This window comes from Melospiza melodia, chromosome 9 (assembly GCF_035770615.1).
Source record: "Melospiza melodia melodia isolate bMelMel2 chromosome 9, bMelMel2.pri, whole genome shotgun sequence".
NCBI classification, from domain to species: Eukaryota; Metazoa; Chordata; class Aves; order Passeriformes; family Passerellidae; genus Melospiza; species Melospiza melodia.
Genome location: NC_086202.1, coordinates 18,601,692 through 18,620,172, shown reverse-complemented (window position 1 = coordinate 18,620,172; position 18,481 = coordinate 18,601,692). Strand labels below are relative to the sequence as shown.

Sequence of the window (18,481 nt, the reverse complement as noted above, 5' to 3'; positions counted from 1 at the left end):
TAACTATAAAACAAGAGTGGGCTATAACAGTAGGATCTGAAGAATTTTTCAAAAAAGAGTTAAAAGACTGACTACAGAAAAAAACAAAACAAAACCCACCAAAAATCCAAATCCACAAAAAACCAATTCAGACTATCAAAAACTGGATGGCTGAACATGAAATGAAATGGCCAAGGAAGTAAGGGGCATATGGGGCTTGGCAAGGCTTTTATTTCCCGTCACATCTACATTTTTGACTCTGTTTTGCTTTTTGGCCTCATAAAATAGAACTGAGTTCAGACCTGAACTGCACACAAGTTCTCCCCAACAAAAACTGCACAGGCAGGAACTAGTTAAGTCACTTTCATGAACATTTGAGAAATCTAGGAGAATAAAGTGAAAACTAGAACTTTGCTATGAAGAGGAACTGTATGGGCTTCCTCAAAAGTGTCTCAAAAAAATCCCCAAAACAACAACAGAAAACCAAAAACCACCCCAAAAAACTCACCCCAAGAAACAACCCATCAGATTAAAAAAATCACAACAGCCAAAACCTACCCAAATATGCAAGAAGAATTCACCAGAAGGAAGACAACAGGCCAATGGGTTCAAGGTTCTGCATTAAACCCCCAAAAATTCTGATTATAAACCAGAACATCAGATTTAGTTATTTCTGTCCTAATGACTCCACTGAAAACCAGAAAGGCTATAAATATGGGTTGATCTCATCTGCCTGCCTTCCCTCTGCAACCCAGAGACTTGGGTGTGCCTCAGGTTTACTACAGGTAGGCAGAGAGAAGTCAGTGTTAAAAGAAGGACTTTAACAATGTACTTCTTGCGTTCCAGTTGGGTACCCCTCCATCATTCTTGGGACAGAGGGAGCACCTGAGCCTGCCACCGAGCTCCTGGTGGGATATGTGTGAGCAGCGAGACCGCAGGCAACATCATCTTGAAGAGGACAGACCATGAGAGTGCATTTCAGAGGGGTGAGAGGAAAGATACCTGGGTTTTACTGGATGAGGTGCTGCGGGCTGGGACTTCTAAAGTAGTTCCTTATATGAGCAGCTGTAGCACCAGAGGTAGAGAGAGGTCAGAGGCCTTTAAGGAATTGCTGGGCTCTAGTAGTTATTATTTATTTTCTAGATGTTTACAGGTGGGTTTGTGTTTCTGACTGAAACTAACCAAGCTGCTAAAATATTTAGACCTAGATACCAGAACTCTTGAAAGCAAATATTTGAATCTGGAGATTTAGCACAATCAATAGAAATTTCTGATCACTCCTGGGGGCAGCATGAGGATTCCTGGCACTTTGGAAGCACAGCAGCAGGGCTGGACAGAGGCTGAAACTGGGAATGCTTTCAGGAGATAAGTACTGCCACCAGTCATGCTCAGCATGAGACTGGCTGGACTGGGGGCAGTTCAAAATGCTCATACATCTAGGAACAGCAGCAGTGCTCCTTGCTGCATCTACATTCAAGAAGAAGCAGAGGTTTATAGATGATAAGGGGAAAAACCCCAGGATTAAACAGTCTGGTGTGAACATGATCCAGCTGGAACTGAAGCTCTGAGGGGACAACACAGCCCAGACATCCAGGATGTCTCTCTTCCTCCCCACCTGAATTCATGGGAAAGAACCAGCTTCCCATGGAAACTGCAAGGTCCTATACACTTCAGTCAGTTCATTCCAGTAACCATTAAAATGCATCTTTCAGAATGGCATTAGTTACTCAGGCTCCAAAAGACACAGAGCAAACACTGTAAATGAAACTCTCATACCTGGGCACATTACCCACTCTTGAAATTCTCCCCACTAACTCTTGCAGAAGAAATATCCCTTACAGCAGCCATGGTCAGGATGTGACTGGGAGGAAGAGCTGCCTTATTGCAATCAGGCTCACCCCATCTGTTGGGTGGGGTTTTTTTGCCAGTCTGTTGTCTCCTATTAACATTTTTCTAAAGGTCTGTTTTTGCTCAGTAGAACTCCCACCTTTACTATGTCTGATATAGAGGACTGTTTCCTTCTATTTCTCTTCTCAAATGTTTCCATCTAAAAATGGAATAAATGATACTGATATAAAACATGCTCCATTGGTGAAGATCTGACTAATGACAGATTTGATGTTGGCCTTCTCAAATTAAGACATCCCTGCTGTTTTCACAAGATTGGTACTAAGCCAGGCACCAGTCAATATTTTCAATAATAATATGGAAATTAATTTAAAAAAAACAGCATAGGAAATGCTCTGCCAGTTATATATACAGGTGACACAAAGCTTAACAGGCTGATGAAGCTTACAGACACTTCACAGATACAGAGCATATGAAACTCATTTGGGGAAAAAAAACCTCAGTACTAAAACTGCCTTTTATTTTCACAGAAGTCACACAGGCTGTGATTGCAAATTATGTGGGTTTCAGCTTACAAAGCAGAAGTACAGGAGAGGATTAGCTGTAGAAAGCTATAGAGAAGTGACAAGTGGAAGTAAGAACCTGAATGGGGTTTGAGGACAGGATCAATGCCATTCACCCTTGCATTAGAGCAAACAGAGTTTTCAGTTTTCCCTCTGAACTGCCAAGGTAGCATTGGAGAACTGAGAGAGGACAAAAACTGTAAAGCCACTGAAATGCTAGCAGCAAGAGCAGCACAGAATGCCTTCTAATTAAGACACTCGCTTTTCCAGGGTCCCAACCTTTACTTTCAAACAGGACAAGAGAGGCGCCAAGAGGATACCTTTTCATCCCTCATTCCCTCTGCCCCATTTACAATGCTGAAGGAAACACCCTATTGGGTAAGACTCCAGAATTTTATCTGTAAGTTTTTAGATAAAGTGAATGACCCCACTTGTTTTCAACACACAGGTCCAAAAGCAGAATTTAAGAGATTGTTTCAATTACTCAAGAAAGAGTTGCTAGCAACTAGCAGGCAAAGCACTTCTGTGCACTGTGATGGTGGCTGGCATGGAAACAAACTATAAACTAAGAAGCTTTACCCTGCATCTTCAAATCAAGGCTGAAAGCTAAAGTGCCACTTCCAAATACCATGAGTTACAGATTCAATGTACAGGGGTAGTTACATGCAACGTAACACACGTAATTCCAAGTCAAATGTGGCTAACCCTGCTGGCCTTCAGTGTTACAAACTTCAAAGGAATCATTAAAATAAAACAAGCTATTTTCAGTGAAACAGTTTTGGGGGTGGGAGGTGCTACTTCTATGTTGACTCTAGCTAGGAATTAGGACAACTAACCCTTTATCACCAGTGTCTAAAAATGACTTATCTATATATAGATATATCTATAACACAGACACAGAATCACACAATCACTAGGTTGGAAGAGACCTTCAAGATCATTGAGTCCAAGCCATGCCCTAACACCTCAACTAAACCATGGCACTGAATGCTACATCCAGTCTTTTTTTAAACACATCCAGGGATGGTGACTCCATCACCTCCCTGGGCAGACCATTCCAGTGCTTTATCACTCGTTCTGTAAAAAACCTTTTCCTAATATCCAACCTATATTTCTCTTGGCACAGCTTGAGACTGTGTCCTCGGGTTCTGTCAGTTGCTGCCTGGAGGAAGAGACCAAGCCCACCTAATTACAATCACCTTTCAGGGAGTTGCAGAGGCTGATAAGGGCACCTTTGAGTCTCCTTTTCTCCAGGCTAAATACCCCCAGGTCCCTCAGTGGTTCCTCTCAGGGTTTGTGTTCCCAGCCCCTCTCCAGCCTCGTTCCCTCCTCTGGATGCGCTCCAGCATCTCAGCATCCTTCCCAAACTGAGGGGCCAGAGCTGGACACAGCACTCAGGGTGTGGCCCCACCAGTGCCAAGTACAAGGGGAGAATGTATATACAGACATGCAGGTGTGTATATTCTAATTTGCATATTAAAAACATACAAAAATAGATGTTTTGTTCAAAACTTTAATCTGTACTCCAACATGCCGGTTCCCCTTCTGCATGAACTTCACACTGTATAGTGATACAGTGTTGCTGATTTGGAGTAATTACAAGACAAACAGTCAAATTTTTTGTATTAATCACAGAAGAGAACCAGCTCAGTCCTATTCCCAGCTGTAAGAGAGAAGATACCTTCTCTTAGATTAAGCACAAATCAGCATTGGCAGTACCCAGTGGTCCTAATTTGCTAATGTTCCCATGAACTCCTAATGCTAGGAGTTCATGTTCTCCTAATGCTCCATGTTCTCCTAATGCTTTCCTTCTCAGTCCTTAACTTAAAATGGCTATTGTTTAAAGTTCAGAGGTATGCAGTAGCTGTGTTTCACTTCTCCCAGATATCCCAGCCATGGAGCATGAAAACAGAAACCCCTCTCTTTAGGGGTCACTGCCACAAATCCGCCTGTGGATGTTTCAGAGTAACTCCAACGTCTCTGGAGTATCTGAAGCTTGTTGGCAGCCAAAGAGGACCTTACATTCCAGTATTTCATGCAGAAGACAGTTGCTTAACTGTTGTTAACCAGCTCAGAGAAATTAAGATGCAAAAATTAGCAAATGTTTCACTTCACTGCAACCAAGGCTGCCTTGCAATCTTTACCCAAATAACATGCTTCAGCCATCTGAATAACAATAAACCTACCTAAGAATAGTGGAGGGAAACCAAGCCCAAACAACTCATTTGCATTCTCTGGGATCAACCGAAAGTTTTCACTGTTATTATTAAAACTGAAGCAAGAAAGTATCACAAGCCACTGTCTGAGGTAAAAAAGGTAAACATACCTTGTTTCAACCTGAGCAACACATTACCCATCTCCTCTTGCATCTACTGCTTGGGAATATTCCTAGAAATAGGCAGGCAGATGATTGCCAGAAGAAACTTTACAACCAACATGGGGTTTGTGCATCTAGTCACAGCTGGCTAAAACAGTTCTGATTTTGCAATTTTCCATTCAGCAAAAGCTATCAATGTGTTACAAGGCTGCTCCTTAACCACTTTACAGGAAAAATAAGTCAATTGATTAGGTGATATTCAAAACCACCAAGATCAGACTCTTTTAAACTTTTAAAACATCTTTTTTAGGCTTCTCTCTCTAAATTCTAGGAAAAGGATAATCTCATACTTCTTTTAAGAATTTGATGCGAATCCATAATTATCACATGAGATATTACATACAATACACTTAACTAATGAACACAACTACACACTAGAGAGTGAATATTGGAAATCCATGACTCCAAATCCAACTTTGATATAGACCTCAGTAGGTTTCACAAAAAATTTAGATGTACAGCCCCTTTCATTACTTTCAGGTTTCTGAAAAACCTAAGCGTAAGATGCAAACTTATTACTAAAAATGTTCTAATCTTAAAAATACACCAAAAATTGCTTCCACACCCATAGAATCTGAGTATATGAATATTTGTGCTAAACACACCTACTTCCAATTACCCTGACAGATGCTCAACATGTGTGCAAAGCAGTTGGTGACACTGCCCCAGATTCCTGCCTCCAGGAACAGCAGAAATGCTGCATCCTTTAAGAACATGGTGAAATCATGCAGTGCTCACTCAGCACAGGGTGAAGTCAAATGGGACAACCCTCTTCCTGACACTAACAGCCACCTGTAGTCCAGATGCACAAGGAATCAAACGTGGTCTACATTCAAGCAAATAAAAAAATTATAAACAGGCCACTTGTACTCATTTTCATCAACATCAACGTAGCTTATTTACAGGAAGAGAGGACTGGGCTGTAAATAAACTTAAACCTTGACAAATAGGTGAATTCTGCTCCTTCATTTTTGGAATTCAATTCTTGACTCCTAAAAAATGAAATTCTGAATTTCAACCACCGACCTCACAGAAAACACATAGGGGCTTGCTCAGTAATAAAAGTATGCTTTGACTTGTGGCTGTCATGCAAAAATCTCCATAAGAAATTTCCTAAAACAGGAGCTATGTCTTCTGCCAGAGAGAAATATGTTTAGTAGCAGATGAGAGACCATCACTTCTGGGACCAAGAAAGCTGAATGAATCCCAAAGGTGGATTTTGTTTCTAGGTGTGAGGATTATTGACTCAGAAGGTTGTACTCCTAACAGCTTAGATTTCAGCAAAGCAGGGAGGAGCAACTTCTGAAGAACAACTTCCCCTGGCCCTGTCAAGAATTATTCATATGTGGCATAAAGGCCAAGTAGAATTAACTAAGTTCAAGGTGCAAATCTAAGCCTACATATAATTTTGCTGAGGTTTTAACTATAAACTACTGGGGTGCAGGGTTTAAGGGGAATCAGCAGCTTAAAACTAGACAATTTTAAAACTCCCTGAGGTTTAAGTACATTAAGGGTACTACGTCATGCCTGCCTGCCAGAATTGTTAGTCTTCATTCTTCTTTCAAAACAACCCAAAACAAAACACCCTAAAAAACAACTCCAAACCCAACCTACTTTGTTTTACCAGGCAAAGAAGCAACATCTGTCTGAAAGATCAAATCAACCAAGTCATTCCTTATGCACCAATGCATGAGGCAAAACATCCTACGGGAGGGAAAACCATCTGTACTTCTGGGGTGTCTCATTTACAGAAATTACATTTAATGAACAGCAAACTTTCAAAATCAGTCTGCAGGAATCTGACAGCCTAACTTGAAAGAAACAGTATAGGCAATGGATGATGAAAATCACTGCACACTACAATCAAGTCTTGACTAATGTCTTTGTGGAGCTGTGGTGATTTCATCAACGCAGGTATTTATATGCATATATACATCACTGTGGGATCATGACTGACAGACACATCTCATTAGAAGGCAAACAAACAGGCATGCTTCTGCCAGGGAAGAAAAAAAATATAAACTCCAAAGTCACGAGCTCACATCCAGGGCTCTCTTTATGGAAAGCTGTTGCACATTAACATACACCAGGAACATTAACAGACCTGCAAAACACCACCAAAGCATACATGACTATCATGTAATTAAACTGCATCAGCACTTTTGGAATACAGTATTTTCTGAGGAATGACTCTCAGCTTACTTAAGAGAGCTTTTATTATAAAAGCCAGACAGATTTTGTTAATGTTGGAGAGGTGGTTTAAAATTCAGGTTAATGCAACTGCTAGAGATCATAATCATTAACTCTAAGTTTCTGGTCTCAAGACATCAAAGTAAGGAGTTCACATGCAATAAGCAAAGTCAAAACAGAGACTGTAAACAAATGAGTGACTATAAGCAAACTGCAAAATCTGAAACTGCCGAAGCTGCTTCTCTAAAGAATCCCTACCTAAATCTCTGCTGCTGTATCTACTGCTGTTAGTTTTCATAATGTTTACTAAATTTTTAAAAGAAAGTTTTCTTTTTTCCCTCAAAATCCTTTCAGAAACCACTTCCCACACTTTTCCTTTTGTAATTCATCCCCACTCAGCAGCCATCTGCTCCTTTCCTCACACACACATGCTGTACACACTCCAAAACAAACACAATGCAGAATCAAACAGCGTGATCTGACTTTTTGTTAGGACTACTCAAGCAGGAGAAGTTCCCTCCCATCCCATCCCATCCCATCCCTCCCTCTTCCTGTCTCCTCTCTTCCCCTTTCACTGGGGTTTGCTGGGAAGCAGCATGTGCTAGCTTCCAAGAGTAGGGCTTGAGAGGGAGGACCAGCTTCTCACCCTGCACTCAAGCACGATAAGAGTGGAAGAAATTCAGCAAAGTCACAACATTTGGCACATGCACCACAACAGAGATCAAGCGATGCTCACCACCAGGAGGAAGGCCCCTCTGCTCTCCACATACCCCATGCCCAGAGTGTTCTGCAGCAGTGCTTCAGGCCATCAGCACAAGCGTCTGCAGATCTGGACTCTGGCAAAGCAGACATCTCAAAGGACCTAGTGACAAAGGCTTCCAGCTCCTCAGCTTTTATCCATACACCTGGAGTCCTGTACAAGGCTAGTCAGCACTGCCAGCCCTCTTTCACAGATGGGAGTCAGGATAGCACAAGAACCCAAAGGATTTGCCCAATGCCATCTAGCAGGTGGTAAAAGAAAAACAAATTCCAGATTACAGACCTGGCTTAATTCAGGCCTGGCTTCACTGTGTGTGCTTCTTGACAGGTTTCCAGGTACCAAAGGCAAAGTAAGCCATGCTCTTGCCAGGAACACATGGGACAGTAGAAGAAAGCCCTTAAGCTGGCAAAAGTCAGGAAGAGTGGAAAGTGTAACTTCTTCTGAGAAATGCTTTACGATCCTTTGATAAACACTAAAGTAAAAACCAAGATTTGAATTGTCAGGAAAGGTCTTCACAATTCCCACCCACTCTGAGCATATGCCTACAAGAAGTACAGCAGGAGAAGTACATTCTGCTTCTCACAGGAAAGATAAAGAATACTCAGACAAAAACCCTTCCATAGTTAGCCAGTTTTGATACAAAGCAAACTTCAGAAAGGAAAAATACCGGGCCCCATGTTAATGTATGACATAGCTATACATAAACACACAAGTCAATGTACAAAAAATAAAAGGGGTAATATTCACATAGGATTTTGAGCCTGGTTGTTTAATGAATGATTTAGTTTAATGGGCAAGCAAAACCAAACACACCCACACAGAGCCTTACAACGCCTGAGTATCTGGGCCAAATTCAGCCACTCAGAGACCACATTCACAGCTCAAAGTCCAAAAAGTGAATGGAGAAAGTCAGGGTGCTTCTGTACCTTAAAAACAGCTCTCAAAGTGTCACTCTGGATTCAATAACATAAAGCACACACCTTTACCTTGAGAATACTGATCTATGACTACAAACTCTTGCAAATGTATCAATTGCTTTTTTTCTCTAAGTCCTGCTTTTACAGTAAGACGTGGGTTATTTGAATCAATAGGCCACAGTGCCTTTCCTGTTACAGGATGCAGATCATTACAAAGGCAGAAGAACTTTATGAAGACGCATCACAATGTGCTTCTCTCACCATAATTCCATCTACACAAATGAGGCACTCAGTATCTTCCAGATGACAGCTTTGAGAAGTACCTGGAGATGTCAGGGACAATCACAGCACCTCTGCTGAGCATGTAGCAGCCAGTATTACTGCATAGCACTTAGAAAACAAGACAAGTGAGCAGAAGGGAGTTTCAGCTGATCAACTAGAATCAGAAAGTTTAAATCTGACTAGAACATTGATCTGCATCTGTGATAAATGCTGTGTGATCTTTGATGACAGCTCGGCATTGATTCCCAGGTTGAGGTTATTGAGAAGGAACAGTACTGTGCCCAAAAATGACTTGCACCAACATGTCATGATCTCTCATTCCATCACTGATCCCACCCATCCCTGATCTGCTTATGAGATCTGCAGAGATCACAGCACCAGAGGCCATGGCTGGTGCACGTTTTTAGAAGAGTGGTGAAAAGCTATTGCTGAGGGAGCTTCGCTCACTGCAGTAACACTAACAACTTGTAGCAGACATCAGTCTGCTTCAGTGAGGAAGGCAGAAAGCCCTCAAAAAGACAATGGTATAACAAATGCAGAACACCACCTCAATCACATGCCAGCATCGTTCCTCGTTTCCCATGAAATCCTGAGGGCTGCTTGCTTTTGCATGCACTAGGAAACGCTGCTGCCAGCATACTGCCCACCAAACAGGGGAAGGGGGTTGTGGCTTCTCACACACAATAGAGCAACTCTCCCTTAAATCAGGTAAGCATGAAGCTATTCCTAGTGAAGGGTTAGTAAGAAGCTAATGATGGTTATTAATAGCCTTTAAAGCTATCAGTTCATCTGAGTTAAATGCAAGAGTAATAATCCCTTTACAACCTTCCTTATTTTACTGGGGAAATGGACAAAAGTTTCATGAAATATTGCTGCTAACTTCAGATTTCAACTATTTTAAATGTTGAAAATTACATTGACCTGAATCTATCGGGCTCTTATGCATACATACACTGAGGGCATAGACCAGAAAGGGTAGACAAAAATCTTTCCCCGTAACACTTCTTCAAATTCAATAAGATTTTTGCCACAGTCTTCCACAGGTATTGAGCCTACAATTTAATCTGCCATTAAGCATGCCTAGGTATTATTATACATCACTCAATATGGAAAACTGCACTGTAATGACAAAGGTGGTAAGGATTTCTTGCTGTTCTTCATTTAGTTACAAAACAGTAGTCCAGAAAATTTCCTCTCATAGCAAGAAAAGGTAGAATAAAAGCAAGTCTTAACCTGAAATAAAAGAGCTACATCTTGACCAGAAGCATAGAAGAGAAGAAGTAGTGAGATCTGTACTGTTCAGATTGAGAATTCTTCCTGTGCAGCTCTACAACAAATCTGGATAACTAACCACATCCAGAATTACAAAAGATAGCAGAATATAGAGCACGTTCTGGGAAATGGGAAAGACACTGGTTTTTCAGAGACTGGTGGAGTTCTCCCTCTAGGCACCTTGGTCCTTCATTTTCTGCTGCTGTGCTTCTTGAGCCTTTCCTCCAAAGGACTTCTTACAATGCAGGATGTAGGGACCAACAAGCCAAAGGTCTGGTTTGAAATAGCAAAAATGAAAGCAAGACAAAATTTCATGTGCTAGATGACACTCTACCTTTATTTACCTTGGCTTTAGCCACAGCTTGTTAATAAACAGGGGAGATATGTACCTGAGTCTGCTCAATCTATAAAGCGCACACCTGGAAATGCACTTGGTCTGAGAAGCCTGGTCCTACAAAGCAAACCCACATATTTATCTGTGAAACAGTACTATTGGTTTTGACTGTGGTTCGATTTTGTTCAGACTGTTGAGTGGCTTTGTACAACTCAAAATATTTTAAGACTACAGTGTACACATTTGTTTGAGTAGTTTACTGTTCCTGCACAGAAAAAGTAAGAAATTTACTATTCTTACTATATAATAAAGGTAAGGTAAGAAAATTACAGTACTTGGCTCAAACTGTGCAAAAATATACAATAGTTTTTGAGAAAAACCTGCAACATTTCAGACATAAGAACCGTGTCTAGGCCCACTACAACATAAGAAAATAACTGTGATCTGTATTGTTTAATGGGAACTTATGCAACTGAAATATTAAAGTATTGAAGTTACACTGACTTTGTACTGGAACACCTTCTTTCTCAGTTTTACCCAGTATCAATCTCTTGTACAGTAGATGCTGCCCAGGGCACAACAACTATCTGCAACTGCTCAGCAGATTTGCCCAATACAGGATCATGTTCAGCTGCATTGCTGCCCTTTATCTTGAAGTTGCTATCTCAACAGAAAACAGGTATTTTGAAACAAAAAAACTGATTTAAAATATGGCAAGGATAATCTTGAAATTCTCTTTCTCTTGCATCCCATCTCCCCTTTACTATATTCTTTAAATATGAGCAAACTCAGACTTGCCCAGTGGGTCTTGACTGCATCCAGGAGTTAACAGGGACTCTGACTATAAAGTATCCTTGAACATCCTAACTGATGCAATATGAAAGTTTAACTGGATTGGTCAAAGTCAGCACATTAACAAATTGATTGCCCTCCAGCTCATTGTAAGATCCAGCATTAAAGGTTAACACCAGAAGCAGGAGTGAGGAAGGGAGTATAAGAGCCAGGCTCATGGACACAGGAGCACCCACAGTGTCAGTACAGCTGACAGCTCATCCAGAGCTCCAGCTGTTCCAGCTGTAGTTCTGGCAGAATGCAGGACACCTGGAGATGAATGAATATGCTGATGAAGACAGGAGGGACAAGACTTGGGAAACAAAGTGTTTCCAAGTTAGTCTAATCTATTGCTTGCATGGTCCCACTTCCTCTTCAACACTGCACATATTTAAACAAGTATTCTGTTCTGCTTCTAATGTGCCAAGGCTTAAAAATATAACAGCAACCCAGCAAGGGGAACAATAACCAACATTTCAACTAGTTGTCATGAAGGAAACACAAGGGATATTTGTTAACACTGAAGTCACTGTGTTGGAAACTAAAAACATGTTTAGAAGAAGAGTTGAGACTCTCACTTGAGCCCACTGCATGGTTAGAGGCCCAAGTTGTTCTGATCTGCCTCCTAATCTCCACTGTCCCAAAGCAGAGTAGTAAATTCACAGCACTGCCCTGCATTTGACAAAGGAGCTGTTTTACTCTCAGCACCCACAGTTACTACATGGGAGAGCACCAAAGGGAGGAAACAGCAGAGCCCTCTTACCCAGGGAGCTGCCCAGACAGTAACTCTGTGTGACACGTGGGAAGTGACAGATCCCAGCAGAGTCCTGAGACAAGGTGCTTTATGGACTGAGAGCATCTTCTCTGTGATAGTAACTTCTTGCCTAGTTCTAGCAACCAAAGGTAGCAGTGTGCCAGCCTAATTAAGAACCTGGTTTAAGAATCTGAAGGGCTAGAATCCATTAAGATGTTACTAAGGAAAAAAATCAAAACAGTCAATACTAGGACAGTTTATTTCTCCTGGTGACTTTGATAGGTGCAATCTAGACAGCTATCAGGTGAGATGGGTCATCAGGGCAAATTATCACAATGTGTCAGAAATTACTCTTTTTCCCTACTCAAAGTTAGTTTTGGTGAATCCCTTACTGTAACATGATGGTGCCTTTCTAGTCCCTTGTAGATAAGCTACACCCTATCTGTAATCAGCACCACTCCAGGTCTCCTCAGAGTTAACCACTGCTGAGCAGTCCACAAAGCAAGCCCTGTAGCTGTACCATGATGTGAATGTTCTCCTGACGTCAATCTATGTTAAAGCTACAAAAGCACAAAGATGTTTCTGTGGAACTGACAGATAATACAAGATCAATGCAGTACAGTGTACACTAAAGCACAACACACATTAAGGTTTTTGGGCTGCATGAGACACAGCCCAGATAAATAAGGTTGACATGCAAAGATTAGACATAGTCTAGTCTTCTTCACATGCTATTACAAACTGTTAAGTATTGTATTGAATGGATTTTACTGGACTTATAGTCAGTAGATACTACAGATATTTTTGCATTAGCACCACAGCAAGACCTCAGATTGATTCCACTCACACACATACTCCCAAATTAAGAATACAAATCATATTGCATAAACCAGTACAGTATGTATACATATGGTGTACACAGCCCTCCTTGTGATATTCTAGTCACTTTGAAATACAGCACAGCTACTATATGCTACCAAGAGCCAAGAAAACCAGGATGCATGGCTACATATAGGAGTTCACATTCCATATAATTTTTCTTTAAATACACCTGTAACAGCTTCTACAATAATGGTATTAGAGCAATCATCCAAATCTCTATCTGCCTTGAATTCTTATGCAAAATAGATGGCTGTAGCTTGCCTTTTGCAGAAGTTACTCAACAACAATCTCTAGAATTTTGCAGACAGCTGCTTTTAAATAGCAAACACAAAAATAAGAAGATAATTTGGTAGTGTTTGTCCTCACTAAAAGCAGCAGTAATGCAAGGAGTTGGGGCTTTGGAATAGAATCAGGTCTGATTTGGTAACCCCTATCATTTTATACTTAGATAATTTCCAGTGAAAATCAAGCATATCTGACAGTACCTGTTCCTCTTTTTCTTTGGTCTTGCTCCTGGAGACTCTGGAAGAGGTAACATCCTGAGCTGGAATGACAGAGATTTGATGCAGTGGCATGTTCATCACACCGCCTTGTTTGGTCCTATCATTTACAGGAAGGAGGCTTGAACGCAGTGCTCATTCTGTGCCATTGTAAGGCCTTGCAACTAAAAAATAAAAATATTAGATGATGTTAAAGTAGCTTGAAATGCAGTAATTTCTAAACCAAAGCTATGCCATCCACTGGACCAAGACATATGTCTTTTTTTCTCTGGATTCTGGTGCCCTTGCTGGGTGAGAAGAGACGCAGAAATTTTAAAGAATTTTAACTAGACAGGTCAGAGCACAATTAATGCAAAATGAACAAATAAATTCTCAACCAGTTCTGAAAGCATTCTAAGGGCAGAGCTAGAGGGCAGGGATCATGCTTGAGTTTGCTTGGACAGGGAGAGGGAGGAAGAGCAGCTCTTCCAAGCTGAGTGTGCTACCTGGAGGTGCAGGGAGCAAAGCTCATACAGGTAAGTTTCCTAAACTGTCAACCCCCCACACTGGATGGAATTGCCTCAGGACTCATCCTAAAAACACCTGAATTCTGCAGCTTTGTCTAAAAACAGACAATAGCCTGCATTTGGCTCTTGTCATTCATATAAACCTGTACCAGTTGAAAGATGTATCACATGAGCTGTTCCTTTCCTAAGACTATTAGAGATTAATATAATCAAAATCCCTCACTAGGGATTGTGAATTCACTGGAAGGACTACACACACTTTATCCTTCTTCTACTAATGTAACAGGGAAGCATTACACATAGGAAAGATAGTGATAGACATAAATTAGCCAAAATTTGCAATGCTAATCTGAAAGGCAGGCATAACTAACCATACTTTTTATTAGATTAGTGAAGTTAAAATAAATAAAAAGCTTTTTGTAACATGTAATATCATGGCGTGTTTATTTGGAATGTAATTTGCCATAAATGAGACACAATCAATTGTGTTTAAAGAACAGATTAGAAAGGAATTAACACAGCAGGGACTATATTAAACAGGGCAACTGAATGATGCACTGTTCCTCTGTTTCCATAACATAACTTTTTGTTTGTCTAGTTCTGAATCTGAAAAAGCAAAAAACAGAGACTAGATAAATGCCCTATGTATTATGTTGTTTAATAATTTGGAAATAGTATATCTTAGCACTTAGTGCATACCCTTAATTTGTATTGTACACATTTTTTATTTAACATTTAATTTTAAGTTTTGAAGATAGAACCAGACCATTCAGCATATTTCATGGAATCAAAAACCTAGAAAGCTTGGCTTATTTCCACTAGACTCCACAGGAATACTGTAGTTGTGTAAAATGAAAACAGGATCAACTATTTTGACTGGTTTTGATTAAACAATAGGGGGGAAAAAAAAAGTTCCAAGGCACTTTATATGGAGAATGACAGTTCACTATCCTCTTTTCACTGAGGGGGAAAGACTTATCAAAGGTTGTAGAGAAAATGATGAACAAATCCAAAAATATAAGCAAGGCCTGCTGCATCCCAATCACACACTCCATCTGCTGCTTGATGCTGTTTGCCCGTTCGAGTGCTCAGCCAAGTTCAAGAGCTTTAGTGACACGTGGGCAGGATTTGTGCTACTCCCAGAGAGGCCAAGACAGCACCACAAAGCACGCATGAGAGCTTTAAAGGCAACGCCTCCGTAACTTTCAGGCATCACTTACTTTAAAAGTAAAATATATCAGTGTGCATAAACTGGCAACAAGGACACTTCCTTACTGGAGACAAATGGAAACATGAGATTTACCAGCATTATTGAATCCCAGCACAAAGAGGAAACACAGAACCTCCTCAGATCCTCCCCACACCTGCTTAGTTACATCCTCTAAAAGAGCCAAGCCAGAGGGAATATAAACATGGCCTGAGATGGGATTATCAAACCACAATAAACAAGGCAGGAAGGGAAGGTATTTTCCCAAGAAAACACAGAGAAAGGAAATCCAGAGAACATTAAGATTCAATGAAAACATGCCAGGTAATATGTAATGGAGCAAAAGTGAAGCAGTTCTGCTCTGTGTCTCCCCTCGAAAAGGGTTCTAGGCTTGCAGGCAAGGACAAGTTGTGACTATAAAGAGAACACGGAAAATTATTGGAAAACACAGTTAACCCTCTCTGATGATGGCAAACAAGTCAAACCAGTTTTTTTGCAGGTATTTCAAGGACAGCATGTGTTAGAATTCTTTGAAAGAGCTCAAACAGCAGAATATAATCCAACTGTGTATTCACAGATGATGTGAAACAGCTCTCCTCTGGTAAAGAAGCCTGGCAGACGCTCTAATAAAGCCTGCCTTTGTTCAAGGGTGGCTTAGAGAAAGCTGTAAACTAAACCCAGATGCCACCCTGTCACATCCCCAATCTGCTGGGTCCCTAATAATGCACACAACTCAAATTCTGTCTGTATCAACCCAAGCACTTTAACTCCACAGGGCTAATTAAAGGATAAAGTTACGTGAATGAACAGACCATCTGCAGTACCGAGTACAAACAGACAAGCATGCCAGAAAAGCAGTGCCACTCAAAGCCAACACAAAGCGAGTTATGACAAGTTCCACAGGATATCTCACAGCTAAATTAACTCCACCTCCTACCTGATTCAAAGGTGAGGAGTTGGGCACCTGCAAAGTAGGATCCAAACTTGAAGCACATCAAATTGGGGGCCTGCCAAAAAGGAAGAAGTGTCCCTAGATAATCCCTTTTGTTCAGGATTCCAGTTAGATGTTTAGGCCATACCTCACACAAAACAAGAATTGCTCATTACTACAGCATCTCCATCCACCAGCAGAGCAGACTTGCCCAGAAGGTGCCAGGTAGGAGCTCAGCTTCCTCCTTCACTGTGTGTGTTTTATTTGGTTCATAACTTCCTACAAAGCTGGCTGGGGCACATGGGAATGCCAAGACAGAGGACAGCGTGAAGCTCAGCTGTTGCTCTTATCTATAGCCACAGTGGCTCCTAAAAGATGGATTCCAGCCACACTGCCATTGCAGAGAGTCTTCAGAAACAAATGCCATTTCAAAATACAAAAAAGGTCAAAATCCTGGCTGCAGACCTCTCAGATGATCTTAGCTCAGTGAAACGAAGATTTCACCCACTCAGGTAGTCCAGCTTTGCCTTCTGCAGGATAGGCAAAACAGTAACTAAAAATGCCTGCAGACACCTGGAACCACACCACCTAGATCCTCATTATGTTGCTAGAACCACAAAGCTGTAGCAAAATCAGCCAGATTCAGAGAACACAGGACAGTCTCTCAAGGTAGGTGAGAAGTACAAAATGAAGGAAAAGCATGCACGTGACTTGGGCCTGGTGGCTGGGGCACTCCCTTGAACAGACCATCTGACAGAAAATGAAAATTAGTTCTGGGTTATGAGCAGGAAGTACTTGGTGTTAAGGAAACCTTCCAGTCTGACCATTCACGTGACTCTGGCAGTTGCACTCCCAACACCAGAGACTTTTCACTGGTGGGACTGAAGGCCCTTCAAACCAGGAGGTTCCCATGAGACCCCTGCTTGACTCCCTGCACACCCCACTCACACAGTCTGGCCACGTTTGCTTACTGGTTTGTCCCCAGGTTTCCCAGGGCAGCGTCTCAGATGTCTTGTTCCACAAAACCATTTATTCACAGTGCAGTAACACAGCAGCCTGAGCTGGTGCCTCCGAGGAGCACCCCCAAATAAGGACCCCCTGGGATTTTATCCCATCACAGTCTACCTGCACACAAATCTCACTCTTCATCCTGAGTCCCTGCTCCGGCTGTGTGTCCCAGTGTCCATTCACCCACCTCACTGGCATTATTCATCTTCATGCCCTTTGATGTCCAAGAGGTTGGCAATTCATGGCTTCTTGTCTCAGGCTCTCACCCAGAGCTCAATCTGCATCTGAACTACCTGCACCAGATGTATCTCTCAACAATGGGAAGGGACAACTACAACAAGAAAGCTCGGTATAACAGAAGTAGGTGGAAACCACTTAGAATTTCTGCTTTAATCATCCACCCTGTCAAGACCTCAGCTTCCCAAGTGACAGCAAGAACGTGAGATGAACCAAATGATCTTGCTGGGTTGTTAGGGTGTCAAGTGCCATTGGAAGAATGTAGATGGAAGTCCTTCCTCACCTGCCCCCTACTGCAGCCCTCTGCCCATTACATCTTCCAAAATAAAGGCTAAACTACTCTTTGCCAAAGATTCACAGCTGAAAAGGGGCAAATAAACACAAATAATTTCCTTTCTGTGGTTTGATACCTACCTATAAACATGCTATCTGAACAGCAGATTCTCTTAGGTCATTTATACTTCAGAAAGTATTCCCCTGCTACACAGGGGAACTGCTGGACAACTTCAACAGAAGCTCTGGAGCTGTAGTGGCACTGGCGGCAGATGTACACAGGCCTTACCAAAAGAAATGCATCCCAAGGATGCATGTAAGTGGGTACAGATGCTTTGTATTACTCAAAAGGGGAAAAATACACCAGCCACATAGGTCAGTTGCTTTCCTGTTTAAAGTACAATAGGTATTCTGGATTAAAATAATATGTCTATATGCATGAAAGATATGCCCTGGAACCTGTGGCAAAGGGAAGATGATAGTCACTAACAGAAGGCAATTGCAAAGAATTTCACCTGTGAGTTGTTCTGGTCTGCCCCAAGACTTCTTAATTTCTCTTCAACTGCCCTAGCCCACAGCAGTGGCTGTGAGCAGCATCACCTATGTCAGTGCTCTGACAGTCTGTAGCAGGGTGGACAGGTTAAAAATAAAGCAGCAGATCACTGATGTCCACATAATACAGACACTGAAGTACCATCCACTGCTGCGACAATCCTGCCATGGGATAAATCAGCCTGTAAAACTGCGGGGCACCTTCCAGATGCAGGCTGAGAATTCTGCGCTGAGACTGTGGATTGCTACCATGCAATCTGGTCTTCTGAAACTTCCCC

At 41.6% G+C, this 18,481-nt stretch overlaps 1 protein-coding gene across 2 annotated transcripts in view; it reads right to left on the bottom strand.

Moving 5' to 3' along the window:
• Positions 1-18,481, bottom strand: part of MARCHF8 (membrane associated ring-CH-type finger 8) — an 88,236-nt gene that overhangs the window by 53,084 nt on the left and 16,671 nt on the right. For both annotated transcript variants that reach the window (XM_063163621.1, XM_063163620.1), the window contains exon 2: positions 13,475-13,653. In XM_063163621.1, the coding sequence (XP_063019691.1) occupies positions 13,475-13,570 (96 nt within the window). In that variant the 5' untranslated portion in view covers positions 13,571-13,653. The remainder of the gene's footprint in view (positions 1-13,474; positions 13,654-18,481) is intronic.